Source organism: Cricetulus griseus, chromosome 3 (assembly GCF_003668045.3).
Source record: "Cricetulus griseus strain 17A/GY chromosome 3, alternate assembly CriGri-PICRH-1.0, whole genome shotgun sequence".
In the NCBI taxonomy this organism is placed as follows: Eukaryota; Metazoa; Chordata; class Mammalia; order Rodentia; family Cricetidae; genus Cricetulus; species Cricetulus griseus.
In genome coordinates this window covers 114598506-114616420 of record NC_048596.1, presented here as the reverse complement: position 1 = coordinate 114616420, position 17915 = coordinate 114598506, and the positions used below count along the sequence as shown (strand labels likewise).

Below are 17915 nucleotides of genomic sequence, written 5' to 3'. Positions count from 1 at the left end.
GTGCGATGGGAGAGCTTGGTGCCTGGGGAGCCCCTGCCAGTGCATTTGTGCCTCAAGCTCAGCCAACATGGCTCATTAGCAGCAGAGAGAAGATTCTGAGACTCCGGGTAGCTTTAAAAGCCTCATCCCTTATAAAATCCAATTACTATTTAGAGTGAATGGTGCTGTTAAATATAGTTGTTCCTCTATAAAAGGTATGAAAGCTTCCCTTAATTGGAATTGAATGCAGCCTCCAAAAATGCATCTTGATTAGAAAAAAAAAAAACAAGCAAATGAGACTAACTCCCTCAGTTTCTTCAGTCTGTTGATCTGTGTGTCTATCTATATCTGAAAATGCATATTCATAAACACACCTATATATATTGTTTATGTGTGTCAGAGAAAGGCCATCACAGGTGGAGTTATAATCAGCTGCTTCCTGTCAATTTCTAATCAGAGGAGAGGCACTAACCTGCCCCAGGTGTTCTATTACATGCTGAAAAAATGGTATAACTTGGAATGAAAACTTCACTGCATGGAGCTATGGGTGGGGTAGGGGGATTTGTATGTGTTGAACAAAGGGCCTGAATCCTCTTTAGGGGTGGTGATACACTCAGCTGTTTGTGTGGTCCATTTCCCAAGGCAACCTTCCTTCTCTTCCCCTTCTTGTGCAGGTTGGATGAGGTTTCCAAGAGTAGTTGCTGCGAAGTTGGGCCCTGTTGCTAAGTAGACTGCTTTTCTTGGGATGAACATCTTCCTGGCGATGTCATCTAATTTTAGGTTGCAGGGGATGGAAATGAGGCAGCAGTCTCTGGCAGGAAGCAGGCGTCAGATCTTCTCCTTCACATCCGAGATGCAGTTGAGGGGGGCACTGTGAGGATTTGTCAGAGACAGGGAAGGTTGAGAAAGGTATGGCTCTCCACATGGACAGGATTTGGATTTCAGCAGAGCCAGGCCTGGGCTTCATCTGAGCAATTGTCAAGGCATTTCTGCTCACATCCCACAGGTCCAGGGAACCAGGGAATCGGTCTGCCGACAGATGCTTTGTGAACTCCTGCATCTGTAGGCAAAAGCAAGAGAAAGGATATGAGAGAGAAATGGCAGCAGAAGGGAAGAGCTTTGTTTTCAAGTTCTTTTGATAAATTTAAGCTTTTATTAAGGAGTCTGAATTGGAGACTGCACTGGGTGACTCTGATGATTAGGACAAGGGTATCATAGAAACTGTTCTGAATACATCTTGTTAAGAAAACACTCTCAGGCCTGGAGAGATGGCTTGGATGTTAAGATCACTAAACATTCCTACAGAGGGCCTGGGTTCAATTCCCAGCACCCACATAGTTGTTCAGAGCCTTCTGTAAGACAGTTGCCCTCATCTGGACTCCAAGGTCACTGAACACATGTGCCGTACAAGTATAAATGCAGGCAAAATATCCAGCACACATAAAATAAAATAATAATGAATTTTTTAAAAAAAGAAAAAGAAATGGTGGCCCTGGTTATTGAGATAGCTCATTAGTAAAATTGATTGTCATATAAATATGAGGGCCCAAGTACAGTTCCCAGAATGCACATGAGAAACTGGGAAAGTTGGTTGTGATGTCATCTGCTTGTAATCCCAGTTCTGGGGAGATGGAGACAGCCCAGTCCCGAGGCTCACTAGCCAGCCATTCTGACACACTTGGTGAACTCCTGGTCAGTGACTGACTGTCTCAAAAAGCAAGGTAGATGACTCTAGGGAAACAATACCCAAGGTTAACCTGATTTCTATATATAAGCATTCAAATTCTACTACACATACATACACACTCACATACACATAAACAAACAAACACTACACAAACACATACTCACATACCACACACACACACACACACACACACACACACACAGTACTTCTTATTTTGAGATAGATACTACTGCTATTTGTCACTGGCTTTGAGAATTCTCTCTCTTGATCCTTGTTGGGTCCTTTCTCTTTGCCTCCCTGATGCAGACCTGTACTTATGGTGACCCAGACCCTCCTCTACTCTTACATTCATTCTCTCTCAAACATTATTCTTCTTCTTCAAATATCATAACTGGTGAAGCAAATTAAAAAGAACAGGTTATTTTTTTTCTTTTTCTGTAAACTTATTTATCAAAAATCTCTATTGCTCTGTTAATAGCCTAGTAAATAATAAATGTTCATTAGAATAAATTTACATATGATGCTCAGGTGTGGAAAATAATGATTACTTGTAATGCCACTGCCATGACCACTGTGATAACATAGACCTGGAACCTTGTGGCCTGGTTCTCATGCTCAGAATCCTCTGGTCCTCAAACCCCACTTGGATTTACTCAGAGTAAGATGAAAGTTGCCCACCAGTGGCTGTGGCATCTCAGAGTGGCTACGCATCATTCATGGTGTAGGTATCTCATATCCAAACTAGAGTAGGAACCTGAAGTCAGAGAGTTCATTTCTCTCTTGGATTCTCATACTGTGGTCTTGTATTCCTGTCCTCTTGTTGGTCAGATCCCATACAGTCTAACAGACCTTACACTGAACTTTAAAATCTTATTTTAACTTATAATTATTGTTATTTTTATCATTATTACTGGGGGGGCATGAGTGCTTTGGTGAACATATAGAGACCTAGAGAACAACTATGGAGTCAGTTCTCTCTTCCCACCCTTAAGTGGGTTCTGGGGATTGAACTCGGGTTGTCAGGCTTAGGTTGTTAGACAGCAAGTGTCTTTAACCACTGAGCCATCTTACCAGGCACCAAACTGGATTTCTGAATTGTTTTTCTAAGCATATTTTCTATCATGATTTTCTGTCTTACTTCATGCATCTACAAATCATCCACAGGCTGGGTGTTGGTGGCGCACGCTTTTAATCCCAGCACTCGGGAGGCAGAGGCATTCGGAGTTTGAGGCCAGCCTGGTCTATAGAGAGAATGCCAGGATAGGCTCCAAAGCTACACAGAGAAACCCTGTCTTGAAAAACCAAAAAAAAAAAAAAAAAAAAAAACCAAAAACCAAAAAACAAAACAAAACAAAAAACAAACAAACAAACAAACAAAAAAACAAACCATCCACAAGCCAAACCAAGAACCTAGTCATTGTTCCTAATGCCTCTCTTCATCTCTGTCCCCATAGCAGAGAAGGACCAACTTCACTTCCTGATGATTTTTATAGCCTCTCCACCTCTCTCCATCTTCATCACAATCCTGTTTATCATCACTCAAAGGGTCTTTTTAAAGGCTTGTAGTGGCCTAGCCAAGCTACCCCAGCCGAGCTCTAAGCTATTCTCCCTGTCGCCAGAGTGCTGTGTCAGATGCAAATTCCAATCCAATGCCGTCATCTGATATATAACTTCGGCAGATATCCACTTCCCTTCAAGTCATCATGAAGTTCTACAATGTAGCCTTTGAGGTCATTCATGATCCAACCCATCTCCTGTCTTATACAACACCTTTATATGCTTTTCATTGCACTTTTCTTCTTTTTAATACATAAGTAAGGTGAAGGATGATTAAGGAAGATAACTGACATCAACCTCACTCCACATATGTGTACACACATGTGACTGTGAGCCCACACATGGGCACATATATATGCAAACATACACAGGCACCACACACACAAATATATATTGCAGGAGGGACTGCATCTCAGATGGTAGAGTGCTTGCCTAGCATGCATGAGATCCTGGGTTTGATTCTCAGCATCACATAAGCCAGGCTTGTTAGCACGGGCTTGCAATCTCAGCAGGGAGGTTGATTCAGTAGTTGAAGGCCATCCTCAGATACATCGTGAGATCAAAACCAGCCAGAGGCATTTGAGACACTGGGGGAGGGGGAGGGGGAGGGAAAGGGGAGGTGGGAAGAAAAAGGAGAGGGAGAAAAAATTTCTACCTGTTTTGGACATGTAGAGACTCTTTCCCCTCATCTATTCCCCCAAGAAGTGTAGTAGAACAATCATCTACATAACATTTGGACTGTATGATGGGATGTTGGAAAGAATCTGGAAATGATTTAAAATATCTGGGAAGTATTCATGATTCTACTCAAACATGAGTCCCTTTGCTATGATGGCTTGAGCATTCATGGGTCTTGGTGTCCACAGAGAGTCTTGAGACCTAATCCTGGTGAATGCTCAGTGTCAAGATAATTTTCTTCTCCTATGAATTTCTGCAAAATTTCCCAATTCTGTAGATACAGGAATGTGAAGTAATTGTCAAATTCTATGATATAGTCTATGTTTGTTTTTAATAGGATGAAACTGAGCTTTGGAGTTAATTTGGGAGATAAAATGGCACGTTTATGATGATTCTTCTTCTGTGCGAACATGAAGTGATTTGTGGTTTTCACATAAATTGTATTGATTACTTTTCTTGACCAAATACCTGAAAAGAAGCAATTTAAAGGAGAAAGGGTTTATTCTGGTTTAGAATTAAAGGAGACTCATTCAGTCATTGTGAGGGAGACAGGGCCACAGACAGAGAAAGCATGGCAGCCACAGTTATGAGTAGAGAGTAGAGAAATGGAACTGGGCTACAAAACCCCAAGTCTTGCCCACACTGACCAACTTTCTCCAGCAAGTCCCTACCTCCCAAAGGCTTTACTAAATGACACTACCACCTGGAGATCAAATGTTCAAAAGGTGAGACTATGAAGCACAGTTCATGTTCAAAGCACAAAAATTGTATTTCCAGTTCCCATACACACATGACCATCTCACGATGCAAAATATGTCTGTTCCAGTTTCAAAACATCCCTCCAGTCTTTAACAGGCTCAACAGTGTTCAAAAGTCCAAAGTACTTCTGAGCCCCAAGGCAATGTCTTAACTTTGAGCTCCTGTCAGCTAAAAAAAAAAAATCAGTGACACGCCCCAATGTCGAGTGGCACAAAGAGTAAACATTCCCGTTGCAAAAAAGAGGAGTGGGGACATAGCTGGGAAAGACTGGACCAAAGCAAGACTGAAACTAGAGTGGAAAACACCAACTCCTGAAGCTCCATGCCCACTAACCTGGGCTCTTGGTGATCTCTGCGTGGCTTGGGTAACCCCCATCCACCCAGCATTGGGCTGCTTTCCTTCCATGTCCTCTTCCTTACTTGTGGGCACCACACAGTCCTGACCTCTATTGAAACTTAGGCTTTCCCTTCACAGCTTCTACCAAGTGGCCTCACAGAGGCTCTCTGCAGTGATTCCAACTCTGCTACCAATTTCCTGGCCTTAGGGACTCTCTTGAGACTGTGTAACAACATCTCATCATCCCCAAAACCTGCAACTTCCATAGTTGCAAAACTTGTATTACATGGACAATGCTACCAAGTTCTACTGCCTGCTAGGGATGAAGCCTGTCTCTCTGGAACCACAGCTGGAGTGGCCTTTGCATGCCTAGGTGCTGAAAATGCAAAGCCAGTTTCCTTAAAAGTTGCTTTTGATCAGAGAGCCCTTTCAAATGCATTGTCAGTTCATGTTTTCTTCTTGTAAATAAAGGTGCATTTTCCCATATTGGATTCTTTGGTGGGCAAGGCCTTGCCCTCAGGGTGTCTTTCCTATTGTCCCAGTGAAGAGAGTGGGCTCCATCTTCAATGACACTAAATTTTAACAATCTCAATGCTTTGACATGGACACACTCCGTGTTTGCAACTTAAACTTTATTCATATACCTTTCCTTTCCAAACTCCACATTTTTCAAAACTTTTTGCTGACTTATTCTCCCTTAGTGGAGATCTGAATTAAGAGTAGAGAGCAGTAACCACATCACAGCCTGAATGCTATGCTGCCTTGAAACTTCCTCCATAGAAAAAATAGTCCATTGCTTTAAAACAAAACAAAAACAAAACATAACAAAACAAAAACAGCCTCATCCAAGTTCTTAGTACAGGAGTAGAATGAAGCCAGGTTCTTTGCCAGAATGCTGCAAGAATGGCATCTATTCCCAGTTACCAATAGTGTCCTTGTTACACTCTGAAATTTTATGAAGCATGTCTCTATTCTCTGTGGTCTCTTGGCATTCTAGTCTTCCAAACACACACCAGAATGGCTCATTCAGCTCTGCTTATGGCATCTTAGGACTTCTGTCTCCTGTGGCTGAAAACATTCCCACATTTCTCCCCTAAACCATTTTTTAAACCACATCTTCAGGTTTATCACAGCATCACCCCCATTTCTCAGTACAAATTTTTATGCACCTAGATATTTGAAAAAGGAGAATTAAAAAAGAGAGAGAGGTTTATTCTGGCTTACAGAATAAAATGGGGATCATTTTATTGTGGCCAAGAATACATGGCAGAAAACAAGGAAGGCATGGGAGAGGAGGAGGAGCCTGGCTGGTCACATTGCATCTGCACTCAGGAAGCAGAGAGTGAATTTGAAGTGTGACTGGAATATACTTCCGAAGACCAGTTCCCAGTGACCTACTTCATCCAATGAGGCTCCACCTCCTAAAGGCTCAGCACATTTTCCAAATAGAGACATCAGCTAGGGAACAAGTTTCAAACTCATGATCTTATGGAGGGACTTTCTTTTTTTGCATTTTTATTTGAATTAGAAACAAGATTGTTTTACATGTCAATCCCAGTTCCCTCTCCCTTCCCTCCTCCCCTCCTACCACTCCCAACTAAAACCCTACCTATTCCATACCCTTTCTGCTCCCCAGGGAGGGTGAAGCCTTCCATAGGGAGTCTTCAGAGTCTGTTATATTCTTTAGGATATGGCCTAAGCCCACCCCCATGTGACTTGGTTCAGGGAGTATCCTCTATGTAGAATGGGCTCCTGAAGTCCACACCTATGCTAGGGATAAGTACTGATCTACTACAGGAGGCCCCATGGATTTCCGAGGTCTCCTCACTGACACCCACACTTCTGGGCTCTGGATTAGTCTATGAGGGGACTTTCACATTCAAATCACAATATAAATATTGCACTAGTTTTGTGTTGATTCTGGCTATTTATATTTCTGTAATTTTTGAAGAGCAATGTCCCATATTTCTATTTCATTATGCCTTATACATGGGGTATATCTGTTTCTTTTGGTTCATACTGTGTTCTTAGTTGAAAGTTATTATTTAATCACTGACATTGTTAGCTTAATGGCTGTGTCAGCATGTATTATGGTGTTATAGCAGAATGCTACAGATTGGTAATTTATAAACAAAAATACATTGGTTGGGAAGTCTCTGTTGAGAATCTTCCTACTGCATAACCACAGGGCAGAAGAAGGGCAAAGAGACACTACTGACTCCAAAAGCCCCTTAACGGAGGTCTCAACCCACTCATGAGAGGAATGCTTTTATGCTCCAAACACTTCTTAGCACACATACCTCCCAATACCATTACATTGGCAATCACAGTTCAACATGAGTTTGGGAAGGGACACTCAAACCATAACAATAACTTCTGAGTGCCTCATCTTGTACTTAGAACAAATGGGAAATCATATTTTCTGAAAAATATCATTTTGTTTTTTTCAAATATTTTAACCATGCAGTGTCCTGTTTTCATTTCATCAGAGGGCAGGGAGAGAGAGAGAGAGAGAGAGAGAGAGAGAGAGAGAGAGAGAGAGAGAGAGAGAGGTAACTGGATGCAGATTACTAAGAGACTGTACTAATCTGATGGATGGAAGCTATTGGATGACTCAAGCTAGCAGCCACCAGTGTGGAAATGGAACCATCTAATGGCTGTCAGTGCTTGGAAGTGAAGCCAGTGTGAATAGGGACTCATAGAAGGAGATGAGGAGCCTGATGTTCCAGGTCTGAATGGGTAAGTGAGAGCAGAGAGGTGCTAGGATAGACATGCACATGTTGGGAGAGCCTCATTTCTAAGGAAAGAACAGTTATAGCCAGGTGGAGTCTGAAGCCCATGGGACACTCGAGTAGAGTGCCCAGCAGAGCTCTGGGTAATTACAGATTAGGACAAATCCTTATTTTAGATAAACAGCTGCTCCCTTTGAAACCACTTGTGTTGGCCCTTCGTGGTAGCAAGTCTGGGCTGGTGTTGGACTGGGCATGACATCAATTGGTGAAGGAATAGACAGGCAACATCTGTGCTTCTGCAAAGCCAAGGCTCCTCAGCAAGTGAGCATGTAGCATATGCTCATGCCAGTCAGAGCCCAACTTTGTCAGCAAATGGCATTGTTCTGGGACTTAGACTTGGAAGATGAGATGGTCAGCGAGGATTGTGATGAAGTGCTCAGCCTAGAAATATCTATTTTATTATGTGTTTCGTGTGTATGTGTTCGGGTGCATGTGTGTGCAAGTGAGAGTGGACATGTGTATGGATGCATGTGGAAGCCTGAAGTCAGCCTCAGGAATCATCAGCCTTGCTTTTCCATGGGGACTGGCTTACACTTCCAGAGGCCTTGTCCATTATCATCCTGGTGGGGAGTGAGGAAGCACACAGACAGCTTGGTGCTGGAGAAGAGGACACACCTCCTAATTTTTCCCAGACTGCTCATCAACTGGGAACTAAGAATACAATTATGTGATCTTATAGGGGCAATCGCATTTAAACCACTATCAGATCTCTTGCTAAGACCTGGGACTCTCTGAGAGTAGGCAAGGTTAGCAGGCCAATGTTATGTGAGTGCTGGGAATTGAACTCAGGTCCTTCTGCTTGGATAGTAAACATGTTGCTGACTGAGTCATCTCCATCACTTATGAACTTGTATTTTTCACTTCTAAATCTCTAGGGAGTGATTAAAGTCACATTTTTGAAATGTGAGACTATATTCTCAAGTCTGGCAAAGGTGGTGGGTGGCAGTGGGGGACAGGGACAAATAATGAGTCACTCATAAATCCTTGGAGAATTCACTGTGGGGTCAGAAGATGAAGATGGTGGAAATGGGTCCTGTCTCCAATACCCCCGAGTGGTTTGTCTACACAGCTGACAGACTTGGGCTGTCATCACCTCTGATGTACCTCCTTGAGACCAGAGAAGGAGGTTGCACATAGCCAGCCATGCCACAATTTACATGGAGGTCCCCAGCACTGTCTTCCAGGGTTACCAGATGTTTTCTGTACATTGCTGGTCAAGTGAGGACAGATGGGATTTGTAAAATCAGCCTCACCTGCTATCTGCTGGTTTGATTGCCAGGTGGCATGTTTCTGTAACAAAGACTTACAAATACAGCAACGAACTGACTTAGACACAACCCCATTGTGATGGGTTTTACAGCATGGAGTAAGAAAGATCCTGCAGTATTTCATGTTAAACTTGTATGAGAATGGCCAAGAAGTTCAAGATCAGTATACTGCCATACAATTTCCTCAGTACCAGCAAGAAATAAACAAGTCTATTGACATCACTTCCCTTTTGCCCCTAATACCTCTAACCAGTTAAAGTGCAATCACCCCAGAACACCTGGAGGAATTCATTCACAAAGAAAATGGATGTATTAAAGAACTGGCATCAAGAGGAGCTCATAGTCCCTTTGTGGAGACAAGGAGAGAGCTAGTACTAGGCTGGAAGCCATGGAGGATAAACTGTGGATGACAGGCAGGGTGGGCTGCTGTGGTTGTATGTGGTTGGGGTCCTGTGAGCTGAGCAGACTCTTGAATGGCAACAGAAACACAATACATTGCTAGACATGAAGCTGGGGACTTTAAGTGAAATTGCTGTATTTGCCAAAGCAGGAGATAATAATATTTAATTTTCCATTTTTTGTGGTTGATTGCAAGGCATCTCTTCCGAACTATTTCTATTTGGTTTCAATTAACCTTGTTCAAAAAAAAGGTGGAAGCTATTTGGGGTGGTGGTGCACAACTGAAGTCTCAGAATTTGGGAGGCTGAGGCAGGATAAGGATCATGAACTCAAAACCAGCCCAGGGTGCTTACTCATTTGTGGAGAGCTGCGATGCACCGCACCTTAAAGATGGCGCCGGTTTCCGCCTTCCACCATCCCGAGGGTAAGCGCTCTCTGGAATAAACAACTCCTTATTTGGCTTGGTCTAAGATTCAAACTTGCATCAGCAAATGCGAGCCTATCCGCCTTAGCCACGTGGCGTTCTGGGGTTGGCTGGCAAGAGTGCTTTTAAGCTGTGGGCTGGCTTTCCTCGGGGTCGGAAGATTGTTTAAGTTTCCTGAGTAAACTGCTTAAGGAAGAGTCTCAGCATTGCGTCTTCCTTGCTGGTCGAGGCGGTTGTGACACTCATTTACTGGCTAATTTGGGCTATAAGGAGATTTGGTGTTAATAAATTAAATTAAACTTAAAAAATGACTTTTCCTTGCATAAATTCCTTCTGCATGTGGCACATATTTTATTTACCATTCTGAAGAAAAGATGAATGCTTTGTATAACTTTAAGAAAAGCTTGCCCATTTGAGTGTTTACAGTACATGGCAACTTCCCAAATGGAAACAATGGAATGGATGGATACAATGTGGTGTATTCCTGGAATATTACTTAGCAACAGAAAGGAATAAAGCAGTGTGCTACAAAGATGAGCCTTGGAAACATGCTAAATGAAGGAAGTCAGACACATGGATCTGCATGGTGTATGATGTCAAAAGCAGGCAAATCCATAGACATAGAAAGTAGATCATTGTTTCCGGGATCCTGAAGGGAGGGAAAAATGGGGAATGAGGGCTTATGGGTTGTGTTTTCAGGAGATACAATGTTCCAGTATTGGTTGTGACTTGGGTTTCTCAAGTCTATGTGAAGCCTCAAGGGCAAACTATAAGGAAGGCAGATGACACTGATCTTGCTATATCATCCGGGCCAACCTTGAATTCGTGATCTGGAGGTTCTTTTCCCCTCCCCTCCCATCCCTTCTCCCCTTCTCCTCTGCCCTCCTTCCCCTCCTTCCCTCCCCTCTCTCTTTCTTGTAATAGAAATACAGTTTAAGAAAGAAATAGACTCAGGGATAGGGCAGGAGTGGGGAGTGATCTAGCCATCTGGAAACAGGCTCCAAAGCATCTGGCAGTTCCTCACCCATCAGTCATTGGTTATTTATATAAGCCCCACCTTCTCTCGCCCCTCCTGCTTCCTTTGTGCTCTCACAGCTTAAAAAGTTTTTCTTTCTGTCTCTCTGTCTCTGCCTCACCTCTCCTCCCCTCCCCCCCGCGTCTTTTTCTCTCCACCCCTGCTTTTCTGCCACCCCCAGCTGGGTCACAGAAATCTTTGTGGGGTGGCTGACAGATGAAGACCACCATTTTCTAACTCCTGTACTGAATAGGGGCTTAGTGTCACCGAGGAGGGGCTCTGAACTCTTCCTTCCTTTGCCAGTGGTTGGAGACCAGGCTTTGGTTTCCCTGTGGTAGGAGGTGGCTGGAATCTCTGTCATAAACTTAGTTTGAAACTTATATTCTAGAAAAAAAAAAACACTTTACAAGATTAAAAAATACAAGATATAGGTAAAAAATAGCAATCATGTCAACTGATGACCACAGAAAGGGCAAGAGCCAGTATGTCCATGTCCAACAGAGCAATTCTTATATGGTTTGATCCTAGGATTCTTAATATAATATAATATGATATAATATAAATGTTATATTATGAATGTAGCCAGATTAAAAAAAACAGTCTTAAGAAGGAAACCAATGGTTTAATAGATTAAAAGGGAGACAGAGATTATGAAATTGAATATCATTAATGTAGATAGTTAAACAATGAAGGAAAACAAAATATAAAGTTGGTAAGTTTGGAGTTGGAGCCTATCTTTGCATTGTCTCTGGGACGGCCATGGTCATCTTGCTGGCATGTGTGTATTCCACTCAGGGTTTAATGAGAAGGCCATTAAGAATCCCTGTTTGGGGAAAGGTGCATTCCCCACGTAACCTAGCTGTAATATGGATGCCACTATCGAAAGCGAAGAGCTGGTTTCTGGGGAAGTGGGGTCTGTGGCACATGCTCTTTCTCTCCTAGCCGAGTCCTATGGCAACGTCCCTGATATTGAGATGGCTTGGGCCATGAGAGCAATGCAGCATGCCGAAGTCTATTACAAACTGATTTCATCAATTGACCCACAGTTCCTGAAACTCACCAAAGTAGATGACCAAATCTACTCTGAGTTCCGTGGAAATTTAGAGAAGCTCAGGGTAGATGCATTAGACCCAGAAGAACTCAAATCAGAATCAGCTAAAGAGAAGTGGAGGCCATTCTGCTTAAAATTTGAAGGGATTGTAGAAGACTACAACTATGGTACTTTGCTGAGACTGGACTGTTCCCATGGCTACACTGAGGAGAACACCATCTTTGCACCCAGGATTCAGTTTTTTGCAATTGAAATTGCTTGGAAGGGGTCAACAGAGAAAAGTAAAAAAACAAACCAGAGAGGAGAAAAAGAAACCAAGAATCATGTGACTCAGCTGAATCCACAAGTATCAGGTGCACAGACCCCTTTGATTAAATGATTGCCCTTATGCAAGTGGAGGACTCAGAAGGACATCTTCCTAGCTAGTAGGAGAAGCTGCTCTGGGCGTAAGAGCTTAAACACAATTAATGGAGTCTCCTAGTTAATTGTTGATTGATATCCTGTTTCTTGCTGTAACTGTTGTTGAAGTATGAAATATTGTAAATAAATTTCTTTTTGTTTGTATTAAAAAAAAAGAATCCCTGTTTGTTCCATTTAAAGTCTGGTCTAGTTTTTCCCCCCTCTGTATTGTTACATTGATTTATTTTTGGCTATACCTTTCTGTCAGGTGTTCAAGACGTAGATGGTCAAAAGGCAATCCTCCATTTTAAAAAGCTGTTAAGATTGAGGCTCTGAGGGGTTATTGTTGGGGACATGGCTTCTCCAGTGCCACCTGATGGAAATGGGTCAGGATCTTGCTGACCTTCTGGGTTCCACTGGAAGAAGTGAGGGCATTTCTCTCTATGATGGCCCTCCTTTTTGTAGAATGAACGCTGATTAGGATCCAGACTCTGGTGCCTCTGTGACCTCTGTGATCCAGATGTGACCTCACCATCTTTGGCCAACTTGTCCTGGAGGCAGGGGCCAAAATATTTGCTGTCCTTTTAGCACCTATGTGCTCTTTGGTTTTGACCCCCAAATATGGTTAACGAATATCCAGAGGTCTATTGCGTTGATAATAGCAATGAATTGTGGCTTTAAATTTAACAGCTGGGCCTGCAGGTGGCTCAGCTGGTGAAGGTACTTCTGCTGACATTGACGACCTGAGCTCCATCTCTGGAACCCCATGGTTAAGAAGAGGAATGACCCTGAAGGTCGTCCTCTGATCTGTAAGTAGGCATCAGGGATTAGAGCATGCACACATATGTGCACACAGATGCATAAAGGAGAAAAAATTAAAATCACATGTTACTTAACAGATAGTTTGGCAAGTTTCTGTGTTATAAATTCAATATTATTTTAAAGTTTCAATTTCCATAAACCTTTCTGTGACATAGTTTAGCTTTCTAGTTTTGTCCCAATCTCTGTATTTTTATTTTAGTGTGATCCTTTACCTTAGGATAAAATCTTTATACAAATCCTCTAATCTGAAAGTATTTCCGTTTAAAAAACTTTATCAAAGCATATAGCATATTTATTTCTAACTTTTTTATATCTTCATTCTTAGTTGAGAGATTTTTTTAAATTTTGTTTTTGTTTGTTTGTCTTTATTTAAATTTCAAGCGTAAGTCAGGATCTTAAAGTCCTGGGGCCATGTCTATCCGCGGACAACATGCCCACACTGGTTACATCTGTCTTCTCCTGTCCCATTGCTCTGTCTCTAGAACTCAGACCTAGAGCAGAAGGCTGAGTTTTGTGAGTTTAGGCTGCTGGAGCTGTCCCTCAAATGCCATGGACACAGCCAAGTAAAAGGACGAAGGACTAATTCACAACTGTAATTTACACTGAGCACTTATGAGCCAGTCTGATATACCACACAAGGTATATCTGGATGATACTTGTACATGTAGATTTAAACATTAATCACAAAGATTTCGTGATTCTCGTCTGCTTTAGATGAAACTGTTACCAGTTCCTTTTTTTCTCCCCACAGCATTAAGCAATCCTCAATCCATGGATGTACTTATAATACAAGATTCGTAATATAAATAATGTAGAATAATTTTGGTTTTAAAGACACACAGAGCCTAACCCGGTCATTGACACAGATTAGGTAGGCTGAACAGGCTTCAATGTTCCGTGTTTAGATGACCTTTAAATTTTTCATTTATTTATTTGCTTTTTATTTAGTTGTGGGGAAGCACACTCTTGTGAAGGTGAGGAGATAGCCTCAAGAGTCCCTTGGTTCTCTCCTTCTACCATGCGGGTTCTGGGGATTGAACTCAGGTGGTAAGGCTTGGACGAGAGCACCTTTACCTGCTGAACACTTTTACTGCCCCCCCCCTTGTTTTAACTTGTTTTAACGAAAACCTTGAAAATGTTTAGTTGTTTGGTTTATTTATTTATTTATTTATTTATATTGGAAAAAATCACGGATAGACAGGCAATAGTCTTTGTATCTTAATGTCAAAAAAGTAAGTTGAAATTTATCTTGAAATGTAAGATATCAATTATTATTATTTTGACTTAATACCAGCCATTCTGTTATGCACGTCTCTGGATTTTAGAAGTCACTGCTGGTTGCCACTTTGTCCCTTGGAATTTTCATCATGAAAAGGAAATTCAAAATAAAGATTTAAATCCACTATTTTCCATGTATCTTAACTTTTGTTTTGCTTTATTTTGTTTTCATACAGGGTCTCACTATGTAGTCCCAGCTGACCTGGAACTCTGATGTATAGCCCAGACTAGCCTCAAACTCACCTGGATCCTCCTGCCTCTGTTTCCTAAGAGCTAGGATTAAAGGTATATGCCACCACAACCTGAGACATCTTAACAAAAACCTTATACTTACCATGTGTGTATTCAAGGTTTTCACAGCAATTAATCTATTAAAAATTTTATGTACATCACTGTGAGGTATTTTGATTAGGATAAAGCATTTTATGTCCTCTTTTTGTTACTTGTGCAATAACATCTTAATTAACTTTTTCCCCTTTCCGCCAGATTGAGAAGGGAGTCCTTATCAAAATTCCCATATTTGAAATTTCATAGCTTAATGAAAGTTGCATCTTATGACTCCTGTGAATGTTGTGTTATATAAACAAGTAGCATTTTAAGGTTGTATGAAACATTTACTAGACCCTAACATACTATTTTAATAGATCTTAAGAAGTCAAGAATACCTGAATATATAAGGCAGTTTGCACTTGTCAGCCCCTTTAAACTATCCCCAACACCCACATGGACACAATGAATACACACATTTTAATATAGGTATGCCAAAAATAAAATATTAATAATTTAAGCAGGCAATAGAAAATGAATGCAAAAGCCTGATGTGGCCACAGGTTTTGTGCTGAGTTACGTTGGAGAGTTCTAGGGGCAGACCGGGTTTTGTCCCATGCTGTCTTAACAGAGATTGAATCATGAACAATTACAATTCGGTAGCTGTGAACACTCAAGATACAAATACATTAACAAAGTAAAAGGATGTTTCCTCTCCATCTCTGTAGTAAATGAAATTAACTCTCTGTGTAGTGAGTGGTTTGAAAGAAAATGGCCTCCAAAGAGGGCGGCACTATTAGAAGGTGTGGCCTTGTTGGAATAGGTGTGATTTTGTTGAAGGAGGGGTGGCTTTGAGGTCTCAGGAGCTCAAGCCAGGCCTAGTACGGCATGCTTTTTCCTGCTGCCTATAGATCAAGATGTAGAACTCTAAGGTCCCTCTCCAGCACCATGTCTACCTTCATGCTGCCATGCTTCCCACCATGATGATAATGGACTAAACCTCTGAAACTGCAAGATAATCCCAATGAAATGTTTTCCTTTGTAAGAGTTGCCATGGTCACAGCATTGCTTCACAGCAATAGAGACCCTAAGACAACCTACTAGGTTCTCTTTGTTTCTCTGTCTGTCTGTCTGTCTATCTATGTCAGGGAGTACCTCTAGCCTGGTAATGTGGCTGTGTCACAGATGGGTTCTTTTCTGCAGTTCTCAGTTATCAGACATCAGAATATAGTGCCCTCTAGGTGACCCAGGCCTGAGGCTCCTGAATTATTGTAGGCTCTTGGGCTAGCATATGTTTGGGTTGGTGAGTTCTAGGACGTCTTTGGACAGAAGAAAGAAACAAGGAATGTAGCAGGGTGACAAGGGCTTGTGTCATGTGCACAAAGAATTTGGGCTTTTGGAACTCCCTATGATGAAAGAGAAAATCAGGGTAAGAGACGGATTTAGATGTAACCAATTAATGTTTACTCGTTCCCCAGTGATGTTCAGTAGACCCTTTTTAGTTGGCTAATCCTGGTTACAGGAATGACTGTTCTTATAGGTTTTTCCACTCCAGGTCATTAAAAACTAATATTATTTCTTTTAACCTTTCTCCTATGACATCCCCCCCCCCAATTTGCATTAGTAGGTAGCTGGGTTCAGAAATAAGGTTTGCTTGTTGAATGGCTTTGGCATATGTTACTAGTGCTATCAGGAGCTCCACAGCCATTGTGTCCTGTGTGATCATGGCCCTTTGGCTGTGATTGAGGGTAGTTCTACATGGCTGTGAGTCATTGGTCAACTGGTGGGCTCTATGTACCTCTTAGGTTAAACATGGATTGTCACTGGCCTCTGGATTTTGAGTCTGGACTCAGTAGCTACCACCTTTGTGTTGCATGAAAGAAGCTTGGAGAAATATCCCTCAGCTCACAAGTCACAGTGATATTTGAACAGGAGGTATGTCAGGTTTAAACTGGATCCCCCAGGCCCAAATCAGGCATCCCACAGAAATCGGCCTGTAGTTTCCGAGTGGTACTGGAAGGAGGGGATAGTAGGGCTTTTCATACCCTAGTTAAGGATGAGAGCAAAGTTTAGGGCCATTTGCTTACCTCTTGCCTGGCTGGCTGCCACCTGTTACAGATGGGGATCTGAGTGTGATTGCACTTGCTGAGTTTTTCAGGCTTTTCTTCGCAGAGCCATGAGTCAGGCCAGGGACACATGGTTCATAATAGAGAGTTTATTTTAAAAAGGAGTGATGTACTCCTGGGGGTGAAAATGGGCCAGTGAACCAGAAAACAGTACCCACAATTTTCATCATAATGAAGGAAGGTGCTTTCTATGGTGGAAGATTAGGAACTTCAGAACTGCCGGGAAATAACATTTATTGAGAGTGTTTTATCTCCTAGGCATTATGTTAAAATGTGTTTTTTTTTTTTTTTTGTGCATCGTGGCCTATATCAGCATGCATAATGTATAACTGAACACAGCCATCGTGTAAGATGCTTACATGTAAGCAATCAGGCTGTGTATTCAGCAGTGTGGCCTCTCTTTAATAAGAAAAGAAAGTCAAGACTGGAGAGATGGGTCAACAGTCAAGAGCACTAACTATTCTTCTAGAAGATCAGGGTTCAGTTCCCAGTGCCTGCATGGTATCTCACAACTGTCTGTAACTCCGGTTCCAGGAGATCTCATGCCCTCTTCTGGCATCTGTGGGCACTGCATGCAAGCAGTGTGCAGATGAACATGGAAGCAAAACACCCAAACACATTACACACACACACACACACACACACACACACACACACACACACACACACAAGCCAATGAATCAAAAAATTCATACAATAGTTCAACACCATAGGTTCCTTTGTATCTAGAAAGAGACTGGGAAATTTCAACAGCATCAAGTGCTTATTGTCATGATCTGAATGTCTGTACAGTGAAACCCAGACCTTAACCTAGTAGGAGGAAGTCTGGGAGTTGACTGGATTGTAAGGGTGGATCCCTCAAGAAGGGATTAATGTCCTTATACAAGAAGCATCTTGATCCTCTTCCTCCTTCCCCTTCCACTGTGTGAGGACACAGCAAACAGACGTCACCCATGAAACAGAGAGCCTTCATTAGACATGGAATATTCTGGTGGCCCAGTCCTAGGCTTCCAGGATACAGCATTGTTAGCATGAAACTTTGCCCTTTTTAAGGCACCCAGGCTATGACGACTTTTTA

At 42.1% G+C, this 17915-nt stretch overlaps 1 protein-coding gene across 1 annotated transcript; it reads left to right on the top strand.

The window, feature by feature from the left end:
- Positions 1-11759: 11759 nt before the first annotated feature.
- On the top strand, positions 11760-13150 carry LOC100752274 (protein PBDC1-like). Its single transcript, XM_035441638.1, has 2 exons — positions 11760-12226; positions 13035-13150. The coding sequence occupies exons 1-2, from the start codon at positions 11761-11763 to the stop codon at positions 13148-13150; spliced, it is 582 nt and encodes a 193-aa protein (XP_035297529.1). The 5' UTR covers position 11760.
- The last annotated feature ends 4765 nt before the right edge of the window (positions 13151-17915 follow it).

Excerpts from the sequence above, each read along its gene's own strand:
- LOC100752274 (XM_035441638.1), top strand. The coding sequence starts at position 11,761 with ATGGATGCCACTATCGAAAGCGAAGAGCTGGTTTCTGGGGAAGTGGGG. Across the intron at positions 12,227-13,034 it reads GAAGGGGTCAACAGAGAAAA|CTGGGCCTGCAGGTGGCTCA; the intron begins GTAAAAAAACAA and ends TAAATTTAACAG.